The sequence below is a fragment of the Apiospora hydei genome, assembly GCF_038363865.1.
Source record: "Apiospora hydei strain CBS 114990 chromosome Unknown utg000009l_segment0_segment0, whole genome shotgun sequence".
In the NCBI taxonomy this organism is placed as follows: domain Eukaryota; kingdom Fungi; phylum Ascomycota; class Sordariomycetes; order Amphisphaeriales; family Apiosporaceae; genus Apiospora; species Apiospora hydei.
Window position 1 is genome coordinate 6,175,381 of NW_027117368.1, and position 13,288 is coordinate 6,188,668.

The 13,288-nt window shown below is 55.2% G+C and overlaps 5 protein-coding genes across 5 annotated transcripts; 2 read left to right on the forward strand and 3 right to left on the reverse strand.

The window, feature by feature from the left end:
- Window positions 1-285: 285 nt before the first annotated feature.
- Window positions 286-2,440, reverse strand: PG997_013748 (uncharacterized protein; the record flags this gene model as incomplete). Its single annotated transcript, XM_066818062.1, has 4 exons — window positions 286-828; window positions 920-1,927; window positions 1,966-2,315; window positions 2,380-2,440. 4 exons carry the CDS (start codon window positions 2,438-2,440, stop codon window positions 286-288), a joined length of 1,962 nt encoding a protein of 653 aa, XP_066663754.1.
- Window positions 2,441-3,665: 1,225 nt separating this feature from the next.
- PG997_013749 (uncharacterized protein) lies at window positions 3,666-5,135 on the forward strand (the record flags this gene model as incomplete). The annotated part of the gene is made up of 3 exons (XM_066818063.1): window positions 3,666-3,888; window positions 3,961-4,404; window positions 4,486-5,135. The coding sequence occupies 3 exons, from the start codon at window positions 3,666-3,668 to the stop codon at window positions 5,133-5,135; spliced, it is 1,317 nt and encodes a 438-aa protein (XP_066663755.1).
- A 514-nt stretch (window positions 5,136-5,649) lies between these two features.
- PG997_013750 (prenyltransferase alpha subunit) lies at window positions 5,650-7,375 on the reverse strand (the record flags this gene model as incomplete). The annotated part of the gene is made up of 3 exons (XM_066818064.1): window positions 5,650-6,542; window positions 6,612-7,259; window positions 7,327-7,375. The coding sequence occupies 3 exons, from the start codon at window positions 7,373-7,375 to the stop codon at window positions 5,650-5,652; spliced, it is 1,590 nt and encodes a 529-aa protein (XP_066663756.1).
- Window positions 7,376-7,914: 539 nt separating this feature from the next.
- Window positions 7,915-9,525, reverse strand: PG997_013751 (mevalonate kinase; the record flags this gene model as incomplete). Its single annotated transcript, XM_066818065.1, has 2 exons — window positions 7,915-9,198; window positions 9,298-9,525. The coding sequence occupies 2 exons, from the start codon at window positions 9,523-9,525 to the stop codon at window positions 7,915-7,917; spliced, it is 1,512 nt and encodes a 503-aa protein (XP_066663757.1).
- Window positions 9,526-11,288: 1,763 nt separating this feature from the next.
- Window positions 11,289-13,181, forward strand: PG997_013752 (methionine--tRNA ligase; the record flags this gene model as incomplete). Its single annotated transcript, XM_066818066.1, has 3 exons — window positions 11,289-11,511; window positions 11,582-12,861; window positions 12,915-13,181. The coding sequence occupies 3 exons, from the start codon at window positions 11,289-11,291 to the stop codon at window positions 13,179-13,181; spliced, it is 1,770 nt and encodes a 589-aa protein (XP_066663758.1).
- Between the last annotated feature and the right edge of the window lie 107 nt (window positions 13,182-13,288).

Sequence of the window (13,288 nt, forward strand, 5' to 3'; positions counted from 1 at the left end):
GTCTGTATAACCACACAGCCAACGGCGACTAACTCGACTACCTGCCTACTCCGGATGAGGGGTCGATCATCGTTCCAAGACAAGGTTCGATATAGGGCCATTTTTCAAGTCTGATTGGCTGCGATCATGACCTCGTCGGGCTATCACCCGAGCCGATGGGTGCTTGGATGCGCGCGGGCCATTGCTACCACAAAGCTGTCCTCGTCAGCAGAAGTAGCATAAATATAATTTTCAACAATTTCCGACTACGTTAACTCACACTATCCTATTAGTAATTACCGAGTTTCAGGCTTGGGAAGCCCCTGAAAGACCCAGCTCCCGGATGAAGATATCCGCGGCCTTTTCGCCCACTGTCAGAGCCGTGCTCATAGTATTGACAGCCACGTTCTCTGGAACGATACTCAAGTCCGCCACCTTCAACCCTCGCACCCCATACACGCCCAAGTCCGCATCCACGACGCCCATCGCCTCCTGGGGCGCCATCTTGCACGTCCCGAGGCCATGCCAGCACGTCGACATGTTATCTCGGAGCCATCTTTCGATGACCGCTTCGTCCGGGGCCTCGTACCGGATCTCCTCCTTCTCGGCCGTTGTTGCAGCATCATCGCCCTCCTCATCGAACGAGGAGGGGAAGAAGGCGGCGGCAGAGCCGGCGCCGAAAGTGGGAACCCGGAGGGCGAGCTCGCCCCGCTGGCTCTTCATGCGCCGCGCCACCTCGCGCTGCTTCTTGTAGGCCCACACGTGCGTCTTGAGGTCGAACTCGGCCTCGTCGCTCAGGTAGCCCGTCTTGAAGTCCAGGGCGTCGTCGGGCGAGGTTCCAGTAATATGCTGTTACGTGCGTGCGCCGACCAGTGTTAGTCAACCGACAATGTCAAACTTGGGGGCATTGCTAGAGGCTTTTTATTTATAGCATACTTACCACGTGGCCCCGGGAATAGGGGTAAGACGAGAACACATCAATGGTAAAGTACTGAGAGCCCACCGAAGTTTGCGACCGACCACCTATGACCCTGTTCTCGCCAGAGTCGGCCGATGTCTCGGCAGGAGACGTGGCCATGGAGACCAGAGATCCCGCGTGGAAGAGCATCGAGACCAGCGGCTTGCTAGGGACGTCTCGGAAATCCCGGTCCCATACGGCCTCGAAGCCCGGTCCCAAGGCCTTGACCTCGGACGGCGTCGGCCGGAGCTTGGATGACGCGTCGATGCCGTTCCAGCCCAGCCGCTGGTCCCCGCTGGCTATAAGGGCCGGGATGTCCTCGCTGCCGTCGTCCACGCCGTCCGCGGTGCTGCCGGGCGGCAGGCTTGCTTTGTACGGGTACAGGCTGATGGTATGATCTTGGAAGTCGTGGCCGACGCCCGGCAATGCGGCCATGAGAGGCACACAGGCCCGCTCGAGGACGGCCGGGTCGCCGACGCCGGATCTCTCCAGAATCGGAGGCGAGCCCAAGGTCCCGCAGGAGACGACCACGAGCTTTTTCGCCGCTACGGACCGAGTGACCTTGGACGTCTCGGCCGATGATTGGATCGCCGGATTGGGACGGAACTCGACCCCAGACGCTCGTCGGTTGCGGTCGAAGAGGACGCGGACGACTTGGGTCTCGACCAGGACATGGAGGTTAGGATGCTTGCCGTCCCGCAATAGCGGGTGTAAGTAGGCGTGCGCCGCATCCTGGCGCCGGCCGTCGGGGGAGATGTACTTCTTGATGCGCGAGACCCCGGTGGAGTGAAAATTCTGGAGGTCCGGGGGCTCGTCGTAGCCCAGCTGCTTCATGGCTTGGATGAAGTCGTCCTCGGCCACTTCGGCGCGGTAAGTGCCACTAGAGACCTGGACGGGTCCATCGTAGCCATGGTCGTCCGGGTTGCCGAGGCCGTGGTACGTTTCCCACTGCACCAAGAAGTTTTGTTTTAATCTTGCTGATCGATCTATCTATACCGTAATATAGTGTGGGGCATCCGAGTACATACCTTTTTGATAAACGGCATTAACTCGTCCGAAGTCCAGCCCGGCGTCCTCCACGAATCAAAGTCGCACTTCTGGGCCCGCATGTACATCATGAGGTTGACGGACGAGCCACCGCCCAGGGTGTTGCCCACCGTCACGATGGACGCGCGGTCCGAGAGCTGATTCTCGGGCTGGGCTACGTAGTGGTAGACGCGCCGCTGTTGGCCGTCCGGCGCGAAGTTCCCCCGCCACAGGAGCGGGTGGGTGACGGCGGGGACTTGGTAGTTGTCGCGGCCGCTCTCGATGACGAGGACGGAGAGCGACGGGTCGGCGGCGGACAGTCTGGAGGCGACGACGCAGGCGGACGTGCCGCCTGCATGTAGAAAAAAGCGATTTGTTTAGTTGGCTGATGTTGGGATGGTGGTTATCGAGCTTACCTCCGGCAATGATCACGTCGACCTCCTTGAGGTTGCTTGGTAGCTCAGTGTAGATGCCCATTATGAACTTCAACGCTCATGGCAAGCTGTGGGTTTCTGAGTAACCCGGTGCCGAGGGGGTGATCGGTTTAAATCGACGCGGGGACCCCATGGGGCAGTGTAGTAGTCATCGCAGCACCAGCCGTAGCAACAGCCGCGGAGGAACTGCAAGGCGGGGTGCTTCGCTATGTCTTTCCGAGATGGTTCCATGTGACCTCAGCTATGCACGACGGACGCAAGGAGCGGGATAGTTTCGAAACCCGGGTGGGCGGGCGAGAACCCCGCTGCCTATCTTGGCCATATGTAGCGAGCTTTAATTGAGAGCGCATGTCTTGGCCGAATAAGGGGCGAAACCGAATCACACAATATGTCGGTCTGCCGGTCAAGAAGGGTGCGAGCTGTGGTGGGACGTAAGTTATATACAATTTATATGGGCCAGTGAAGTTGGAAAGGAGAGACACAGAGACATTTACCAATGGCCCCTAGCCTTCTTACCATCGTCAAGTATGCAGCAGAGCACACATGCTTACAAGCGCATTTTCGCGAAGCCACAAGGTCTCGGCTGGGAGACATCGAACCGCCAGAGGCAAGATGTAAAATTAGAAAGAAACAACCCCAAACCACATCTGTCTATTATATCAGACCTTAATCAGGAGTGGAGTCTATCATAATCCCCTGACTCAATTTCACCATTTCAATCCTTGCGTGAAAAGGGGCGTACGGCTGTTGTCCAACTCCTCGCCCCTAAGCGCCATCGCCAACCTCATCGTCAAGTGAAAATGCAGCATGGCGCCAGCCTTATTGAATTTGGTGAAATGGCGCTTTGCCTTTATTTGATGTTGGGGACCCAAATCAGTCCAGTTTGCTGTGCTCTGCACACCATCCCGAGCTTCCCGCGTCATCATTGGTGACAAGATACCGCCCCCGAAGTCCCTCTGTTCGGGCCCTATGCAGAGAGTCGGCGTGAAACGAACGATGCAGTTCACGCATCCAACTGGACGTCTGGTAACCATCGACTGTTGGCTTGAAAGAATGACCAGCGTCCATGCCGTCCATTCCTCGTACACCCTCTCCTGGATTTGAGCCTCATCATGCTAGTCATGACTATTCAGAGCAAGCGCGCTCTATTCATTGCCGGCGCTTGTACGGGTATCGTTGTCAGCCTCGGGCTGCGGATACCTCCGAGGTACGATTATATCTAGGCACAGAAACTCCCAGATTGTCAATATGTTCTGGCAGACAAAACCATGCAGTCCATCAAGTCCAGAAGCACCACCAAGACAATGCTGGATATCGAATCCAACCCAAGCGCCCCTTCCGGGCTTAGCCAATCCCCCAGAGGCCGAGAGCTACAGCCAATGGCCACACCAAAATCCTGCCAGCCGGACACCAATTCAGGGGGTCCGTTCGTAGAGAACGCGCGGGGAAAGGATAGCAAGCACCCATATCTTTACACAGATGAAGACGTCCGTATGTTATCTGACTACATTATATCTATGTAATATGAACGATCTGACATTTACCCCTAACGTTGACGTATAGTTGATCGGGCACCAAAAGGTTGGCCGGCGATTGCCTCGCATCAGATGTTCTACCCAAACGCCGGCATCCATCGCAAGTTCAGCAATCTGATGCAGCGCATCTTGGTCAGTTTCCAAGTTGAACTGGACTGTCTCGAGCAAAAGCTCTTCGAGATTGACAAGGCAGACGAACCGTATGGCACACTTGGGCTTCTGCCCTTTGACCGCGACGAGTTCCTTGACCGATGCTGCGGCGGTCACCGCCAACAGCAGACTCAGCAACGCACGGCGACTGGCCGACAACACCAGAATACTGCCCCTGAACAGACTACCCAGCATGCAACCCCTATCCAACAGAACCAACACATTGCCTCTAACCAGAGAATCGAATCGAGTCTTAATAGGGACCACAGAGAAGAGAGGACGCACCTGATGGACAACGCAAAGTCTATCTTCAAAGAATACCGTACGTAACAGTGGTACCGCCTTCGTGATTCAAGATAAGTGACAGACTTACTGATCACAAACCGTGTGTAAAAAAATGCAGATCACTTCATCAACATGAACAACGACTTCCAGTCCATGCGGCGCGTCTCCCGCAAGCAGCACCTCGTACACTACCTCAAACTCAGCCGAGAGCAGCTACCGAGCCGCGACGCGCACCAGTACCTCTGGGCGCGCGACGACTTCGTCAACACGGACCGCGATACGGTGCACCAGTGGTTCGAGAGCATCTTGTACAGCACCTGGCCCTGGGTTCAAGTAAGTCAGAAACTGCATCTAAACGAACAAGAACCCTTTGAAAACCAACCCCCGCCACAGCGAACCCTCTGCATCCTCCTCCCCTGCTTCTACAAGCGCGAAAAGAACCGACGCCCCGCCCCCGACGGCACCGGCAGCGAGGTAGTCGAATACCACGTCCGCGTCCGGCGCCTGCGGCTCCTGCAGAAGCTTATCCTCACGTTCGCCAGCGCCGTGATGCTGCTGATCCCCGTAAGCCTGCTGCACTTCTACACCAACGGCGACCGCGACCGCGACAGGTTGAAATCCTTTGTCATCGCTTGCATCTCGACCGTCGTCTTCGTCGTCGTCATCACGTGCCTCGAGACCAACTACGGTCGCGCGCTGGTCGGGCTCTGCGCCTTTGTCGCTGTGTTGGCCTCGTTCCTGGCGAACCTGTCTGGTGCAAGTCGCTGATTTAGAAAGGGGGCCAGGGGAGGTTGAAGCGAAGGAAACAGAAGACCAAAGTATAGCGTCAATATCTCCTTTTCGTGTGATTCTGATTGGGAATGCATACCCTACGAGGAAAGGGGTTGGCGTGACTCTAAAAAGCAAGATACGGGTCTCTCTTTACTGTCCAGGACATTCACTCATTCACCAGCAGCAATGACATCAATTTCATCTCTCATATATATATATTTTGCCAATGCGTACCACGTACATCTCGAGCTAAAGTAGGCAGTCGTCGACTGTCGGTGATGCTCTATGCATGCACCGCCCGTTTTCATCTGCCAGATCCGTTGCGACTATGTGCCTACATATTTATAGCTATATTGTATCGTGCCGCCATGCTGCTAGTAAGTCGCCGGCGCCATCTGCAAAATATATGTCCGAGTGCAATGCGGGCTAGATCTGCTCCCCATAGCAAAATGCATAGCAATATCAAGAGCTGATCACGACTTCGCTTGTCATGCAACCGAGATTGGCGTCTTTAGCTGCTGGCAGCCTTCAGCGACCTCCGCTTCCACTCCCAGTACCCGAGACGTATGCGGTCCCACTTCTCGCCCAATCGCTTCCAGCACAGGTCCGCCTTCTCCTTATCGCCGGCCTCCTCGTAAATATCCGCGAGCTGCTCCAGCGCGTGAGAGCTGTGGACCTGCTCCGTCTCCTCGTTCCCGATGTTTTGCACGTACATCTCGACGAACGCCTGCACCGAGCCGAGCTCTCTGCCGCCCTTGACCAGCACGCCGCGCAGGTAGTTCCAGGGGCTCTGGTTCTGGGGCGCGAGCTTGATCTTGGCCTGGGCGTACTTGATCTCGCGGTCGATAATGTCGGCGGGGACCTTGGGGTCGGCCTCGGTTGCATGGGAGTCCGGGGTGGAGTAGCGCGGGTTCGAGAAGACGAGGAAGAAGCGGTGCGACCAGGCCGAATTGTTACGCACGTCGTCGTTGATCATGCCCTCGATGCTGTCGAGCTCGCCGTGCTCCTCGTTCTCCCACATGCCGAGCTTGCGCGTCAGGTGCTGGCGGTAGCTCCAGACGTGGTAGTTCTTGGCGTCCTCGGCGAACATCTCCATGATGAAGGCGCGCTCGCTGCGCGCGAAGCGCTTCACCTCGTCGGGCGAGCCCGCAATGGTCGGGTAGTAGTGCTCCAGAAGCAGCTGGCGGTGGTGCCAGATCTGGTAGTTCTTCAGATAGTCCAGGGCGACGCCGTTCAGCCACTCGATCTCGTCCAGCAGCGGGATGTCGAGGTGTTGGATGTTGGCGAAGCGGTAGAGCCAGACGGTGTAGTGCGCCGGGTTCATGGAGATGATGTGTTCCGTCAGCTTGAGGCAGCGCGGGCTGTACTCATTCGCGGCCATGACCGCCCGCAGATACGACATTGCTACGAAATCATGTCAGCATGATGTTCTCCTTTCAACATGGAACAACTGTCTGGGCCAGAAGCTCTTACATTCGGCATAGTCCTCTGGGTAGGCAATGGCTGCCAGGGCGCCTTCCGGCTCCATCTGGGGTACGGGCACGACATCGTCCCATTCCGGGTCCGTCGAGTACGGGCCCATCTTCTCGCCGTAAAGGTCTTTCTTGAGAGCCGCCATTTCCTTTCGGTGCTGTTTCTCAGCCTTGATGTCTTCCTCCGTCAATTTATATACTTCGCCCGTGCTGCTGTCCACGAGGCCCTTGCTGGCGTACAGCCGTTTGCTGGCGAAGGACCGTCCGAGGGCCTTGAGGCAGGTGAGCTGCCCCTGCTTCTCGATGCGCTGCTCGTACTGCTGGACCGTGTAGTCGCCAATGTTCCGGCCGAGCTTGTCCTTGCCCCACTGGTCCGGCTTGGGCTTGTCGATCTGGCCGCGTCGCAGCGGGCGGTTCGTCTCGTTGACTTGCTTCCACAGCTCCTTCTGCGCCTTCTTGCTCAGGAAGGCGAGCTCGTCGGGCGCGGTGCAGAACCAGTTGGCGTAGGCGGTCTTCTCGACGGTCGACAGCGCATGGAGGCCGCCGAGCTCTTCGCGTTCCTTGTCGTAGGGCGGCCGGGTCAGGTCGTAGGCGGCTTGGGCGCGCTCAAAAACGGTCTGGGTCTTCACAACGTCGTTTTCTTGCTTTGCTTCTCGCACATGTCAGCCAATTCTGCTCCTCCCCTGGACGATGATCTGCCCCTAAATAAGACTCACCACTTGAGTCCTTGGCTTTGGCGCCGCCTTTGTTGTTTTTAGGTGGCATTTTGGCCAAGAAACGCAGCCTTGGAGATTATGCGAGTTGGAGCCCCTCCAACCGTGAATCCGTCGATTTCTATGGTGGGGTTATGATGTTGAGTGGCATGTGGGTGGGATGGTCATTTTGGAACCACCCAGCGAGCGACATGGATACATACTTTACATGACCCAGAACGCTTTCAATCACTGGATCTGACTGCTCATTTACGCATTGATTAGGTAGGAATCATGACAGCTGGCTGGCTGAAATAAAGGTCTGCAGTGTCACTTGAAATATATCCCGAGTCTGCCGAAAACTTCTTATTGTACCGCATGCTTGGTATCTAAGTAGTAATAATAATAGCTCTAGTCAACAGTATGTACAGCAGCGTGAAGAAATAAATCAGAATACCGATTCCAGATACTTGTCGTAACCAAGACAACACATCGAATCATAAACATCAAAACGATCAGCGCAGGCTCATCATGCCCAGGCTAAGACGGAAGCTGTGCAGTCATTCTCTCATGTAATACTCGTCCTTCCTGCCTCCCATTCGCGTCCACTCATTAACGGCTCTCGACACGCCAGAACTTCCAGCCTTCCCGCTCGGCACCACCACTATGAACACCCACCAGTTTCTCAACTCCGTCATTACCCTCCGCGCTCAGGAACTTGTCAAGGTTGATTTCCATGCCACCTTCCTCATCTTCGTCAAGGCCGTTCTTCAGAACAGCCGGCCAGAGAACACCGATGCCGTCGCCTCCCAGAGTTGTCGAGAACTTCTCATAGCCTTCCTCTTCGAGCCGTTCATACAACCGTTGGAGCTTCTCTTGCGGGACGCCAGGCCTCATCAACGTTATTGAGCAGCCACCGCCGCCGGCACCCGTCAGCTTCGTCCACCCAATACCCTCATGGTCCACCAACTCTCTTATCCTTTCCAGACGAGGGTGCGAGACTCCCAGCGAGTTCAAAAGGCCGTGGTTAATCGTCATCAGCTCACCAATGCGTCGGAGGCTCTCTTCGTCTTGGCTGTCGAACCCATCCCCTTCGATCACCTCGTTTGCGCTGTGCGTAACCTTGTCGATCGCATCCAAGATCGACCCCACCAAGTTCGGGTGGGTATCCTTGAGTTTCTGGACCTTGCCCACCTCGACGGCTGTCGATTTGGCCTGCCTGGTATTCACTAGTAGGAGTGGCAGCTCTGGGAAGTCCCAGAGCGGCTTAACCAACGAGGGCTGCTGATAGTCGGGCCTCTGGAAGACGACACCCTTACCCTGCGTGGAGCATGTGTTGTCGACGCCTGACGGGTTGCCGTGTATGCACATCTCGAAGACGAATGCCCACCGGTTCACGCGTTCCACTTGTAATCGTGCTTCCTCTGGGGGCTGATCGGGGTGTGGCCCGGAGAGAGTGCGCAACTGCAGTAACAAAGCCCCCGAGATGCAAACCGCGATGGATGCACTGCTTCCAAGACCCGCGCCGATTGGAATTGTTGACCGCAGAGTGTACATGCAGCCTGGGAACTTGGGCTGGCCCAGGGACAGGAAGAGGTATAAGAAGGCCAAAGCCGCGTTTTGATGCACCTTTCTCTCCGACTCCGACTTCTCCGGCGAGATTTTGGCTAGGTGAGGTCGAAGAGCTGCCAGTAGATCGTCGTCAAGCGCTGTCACCAAGTCGTAGTAGTACTTCTTCTTGGATGGGTGCTGGAATGCATCCCATGGAAGCTCGTCGATGTTCCATTCGTGGCTGAGATCGATGTCGGGAAAGCGCAGAATCAGTGTGCGCCTAGATTTGGATAGAGTCGTGACGAGGAGGTATGATCGCAAGGATATCGAGGCGGCCACGGCAGCCTATGAAGCAGGAACGTGTTAGCAGGGTCCAAAGTCAACAAAATTGAGAGGTTGCGCAGTGCAGACGCGCCTGGAGCTTTCAATGCAGCATAGTCTTACCTTTCCGTGGACCACGGCATGTTCGCCAAAGACAATGACTTTGCCCGGGGCCGACACCATGAAGGCGGGCATCATGGGACTTGATTGTTTGCGGGCCATCTTTATTCTCACGGGGTCGTTGGTAGGGTTTATACCGACACCTACACCATTACCGGAGAAGTGCCCATTGAGCCGCAGCTTGTCTATGCTCTCGTGGAGGCCGATCGTGCCGTTGGTGCCGTTGGACATTTCCGAAGTTTCGCTCTCGGGCGTGGTTGGGACGCAAGTCATTCGTGTAGCGATAGCCAGAACCGAGGGGCAGGTGGTGTCACAATGCCTTTATGCCGTTCCCTTGGTTGAAGCAAACCTTAGTACGACAATAGACCTCGGATGACCTATTTGGCAGGATGTTGTTCTAGATCTTGTTCTAGCGAAGTCTAAAATAGGAGAACGGCCTCGTGCAACACCGCTATCCTGGAAGGGGACACAGCAGGTCTACCTTGGCAGCCAGGGTGCAATGTATTAGATAGAAGAGGCAAGTGAATGCAAAGGGCAGTATTGGATCGGCATCAACAGTAGTCGGGATCCTTCTCTCGCGAGTCAAGAGCTTAGTCGTGCCGTGGTTGAAGAGGTGGTGGGTGATGCGATGCGCCCAACAACAGCCAAGGACTGGAATCTGCCGAAGCCACCGGGAGTATTATTTATTGAGTGGTAGAGACTGACTGGACGGTGAATATAACTCGCTCTAGTGTAGTGAATAACACAACGTGTAAATAGAAAGGTAGTATAGAAGCGAGAGAAGGAACGTAATTACGACACTTATTATTAGTTGTTTGTTGTTCCCGTCTGTACAACAACGTAAGAAACATAGGTCAGCATGACTGGGTGGGTTGGACAGGAACCCGACTACAAAATGCGGTGCCAAGCCCCCCTTTGCGACTGTTGAACACGCTGCCACGCTTCCAGCCAGATCGGCCGTTTCTCCAATGGGCAATTCCCGTTAATTGCCAGTCGCCCAGTACAAGCCGTACAGTGTAGCAGTAATGCCGAACCGTCGTCGCGGAACGCGAGTCCTGTCCTCCCAGCCAGTCACGATTGGCCAATTAGAAAGCCCGTGGGTTGGGGGAACCCCACTTCATTAAATATAACACCACGGGCCCCTGCAGCCCATCACGACGTAAGTAGTTGGTCGCCGTCTCTGGCAGTTTTGGAGGTTTGGGGTTCGATCAGTCAGTACCTGAGGTGTGTACGTCCAAATACGCCCGTCTGTTGCCCGTCACGCAACAAATACTCGAATGACCTCTGGCCAACTGTAAGCTTAGTCGTGAGACCTTGGTGGGCTTTCCCGTCCTGACAGAGTCCTCGACCCAATCAAAAGATGCCATGAGTCATGATTGAACTCACTATACTACGGCTTTCCCAATCGGATCGATCCCAATGCCTCTAGTTTCGATTGACGTATCGTGAGCATTTGCGGATGGGTTTGTTGAATTAACTTTGGGAGTTGGAGTCGAGGTTACAGCCGACGTTGAAGCAATATGCGCTTCTGCAGCATATTCGTTTAGTAACACATGGCCATATCTATATCTGACTCACATATATCTCAATCGGACAGCTGTCTTCTTGTCTTGCATCTCCCAGATTAACTGCCAGGGGGAAAGGGGGGATTTGTCTCGGGGATGATTGTACGTAGCAGCGAACCCCTCCCCTTCGCAGTCTTTTGCTGCGGGCGGGCCGGTCCCCGATTACATAGGTCCCCGAAAAAACGTTCTGGACGACAGACAGAAGCAGCAAATACAGCGGGCCCCACGGAAGGCCTGTCAGGATCAGAACCCACTAAGTGCACAGTGCCTACAGTGCTTGGGCCGCCTACTTGCCTGAGTTAATGACGCTAGGCGGCGTGTCGGGGAAAGTGCCATCGCCAGCTCCGACATCGAAACAATTTCAAGCTTCAAGTGGATCACTAGTAGAAGTTGGGGAAAGCTACATTTACCCAAGCTATCATCGCAACAATGCAGGGCTTTCTGACAGCTTCGGCTTTGAAGCTGCCCAGATCGTCGTTACATACAGCCATTCGGGCGGGCTGGGTGTGTTTCTCTTGCAGACGCAATGGCGCATTACGACCTACCACCTTACCCAGCTACCGGCGGAGCTTCAGCAGCAGCCCGGCGCGAAGGATTGATGCTGCGCCAAAGCCGTATTATGTGACAACACCCATCTTCTATGTCAATGCCGGTAAGCTGTGAAAACTGCTTCACACGCTGTGGGCTGTGGTAAGCTGACGTCGCCAATTATTTGGTATTAGCCCCTCACGTTGGCCACCTCTACTCCATGGTCCTTGCCGATGTCTTCAAGCGCTGGGAGGTGCTCAAGGGGCGGCAAGCCTATCTTTGCACAGGCACCGACGAGCATGGGATGAAAGTGCAGCGCGCTGCCGAGCTCCAGGAAGTGCCGCCCAAGATCTTCTGCGATGGCAATGCCGAAACCTTTATGGACCTGGCCCAGAAAGCCAACATGTCGAACGACTACTTCATTCGCACCACAGACCCAGACCACCGAGAGACGGTCGAGTTCTTCTGGGGCCGCTTACGTGAGCGCGGCTACATCTACGAATCGAAACACGAGGGCTGGTACTGCGTGAGCGACGAGGCCTTCTACCCCGAGAACATGGTTGAAAAAAGAGTCAACTCTATGACGGGGAAACCCTTCATCGCCTCCATCGAGACGGGAAATGAAGTCGAATGGACCGAAGAAAGGAACTACCACTTTCGGTTGACCGACCTGAGAGATAGGCTGCTTCAATTCTATAAGGAGAACCCGCAATGGGTGGTGCCGGCTAGTCGCATGGCTGACGTGGTCAGTTGGGTGCAAAACAACCTCGAAGATCTTTCGGTGTCGCGCCCGGTGAGTCGCTTGAACTGGGGCATCCCGGTTCCTGACGACCCAAGCCAGACTATCTACGTCTGGGTTGACGCGCTCATCAACTACCTCACTAAGGCGGGCTACCCTATGTGGACGCCTGGGTCCGAGAATGCGCTCGGTTGGCCAGCGGATGTCCACATTATTGGTAAGGATATTGTGCGATTCCACTGCGTATACTGGCCGGGGCTGCTGCTTGCTCTTGACCTGCCGCTCCCGAAGCGGGTTCTGAGCCATGGTCACTGGATGATGGATTCCAGAAAGATGTCCAAATCGATCGGCAACGTTGTCAACCCCTTTTTCGCCATTGATCGGTGGGGCGTCGATACCATGCGATACTTCATGATCTATAATGGTGGCATATCCCAGGATTCTGATTACGATAACTCGTTTATTGTTGAGAGATACAAGCGAGGTCTACAAGGTGGAGTAGGAGGGCTGCTGAACCGTGTTACTCGCTCCAAGGCTTGGAATGTGCGAAGCATAATTCAAAAAGCCCACGAGGGAGGCTACAATGCGCTGGTTGGGGAATGCGAGCCCATGCAGACCGAAATAACAGAGCTCCGAGAGGCGACTGACGCTCTGAGCCTAAAGGCGTTGGATTTCTTCGAGGAGCAGCTCAACCCAGGTCGTGCATTAAAGGAGATCATGGAAGTGGTGTTCCAGGTAAGTGTCTCACTGATTCAGCGGGTGGACTATGAGAACTGACGTCCCTCAAGGCAAACCGACTCCTGCAACATACTGAACCTTGGAACCTGGTAAAGCGAGGCGAAGTCGAAGCCGCCCACCAGATCATCTACCACGCTGCGGAGGCTCTGCGTGTTGCTGGCATCCTGCTGCAACCTTTCATGCCCGAGAAGTCAGCCGGCCTCCTCGACCGTCTTGGTGTCGATCAGGGACAGAGGTCATTCGACCATGCTCGATTTGACAGCGATTCTGCCTACGGTGTCTCTACCGTGCCCCTTTGGGGAAGGCGCACAGAGTAGTCTGTTCCCTCCCATCCCAGCTGAAGGCTGATCCAATTGATGCACGGATGGGGAATTCTGTACAAAACTAGTTGTACATATGTATAATCATATAGACTCAAAATCGG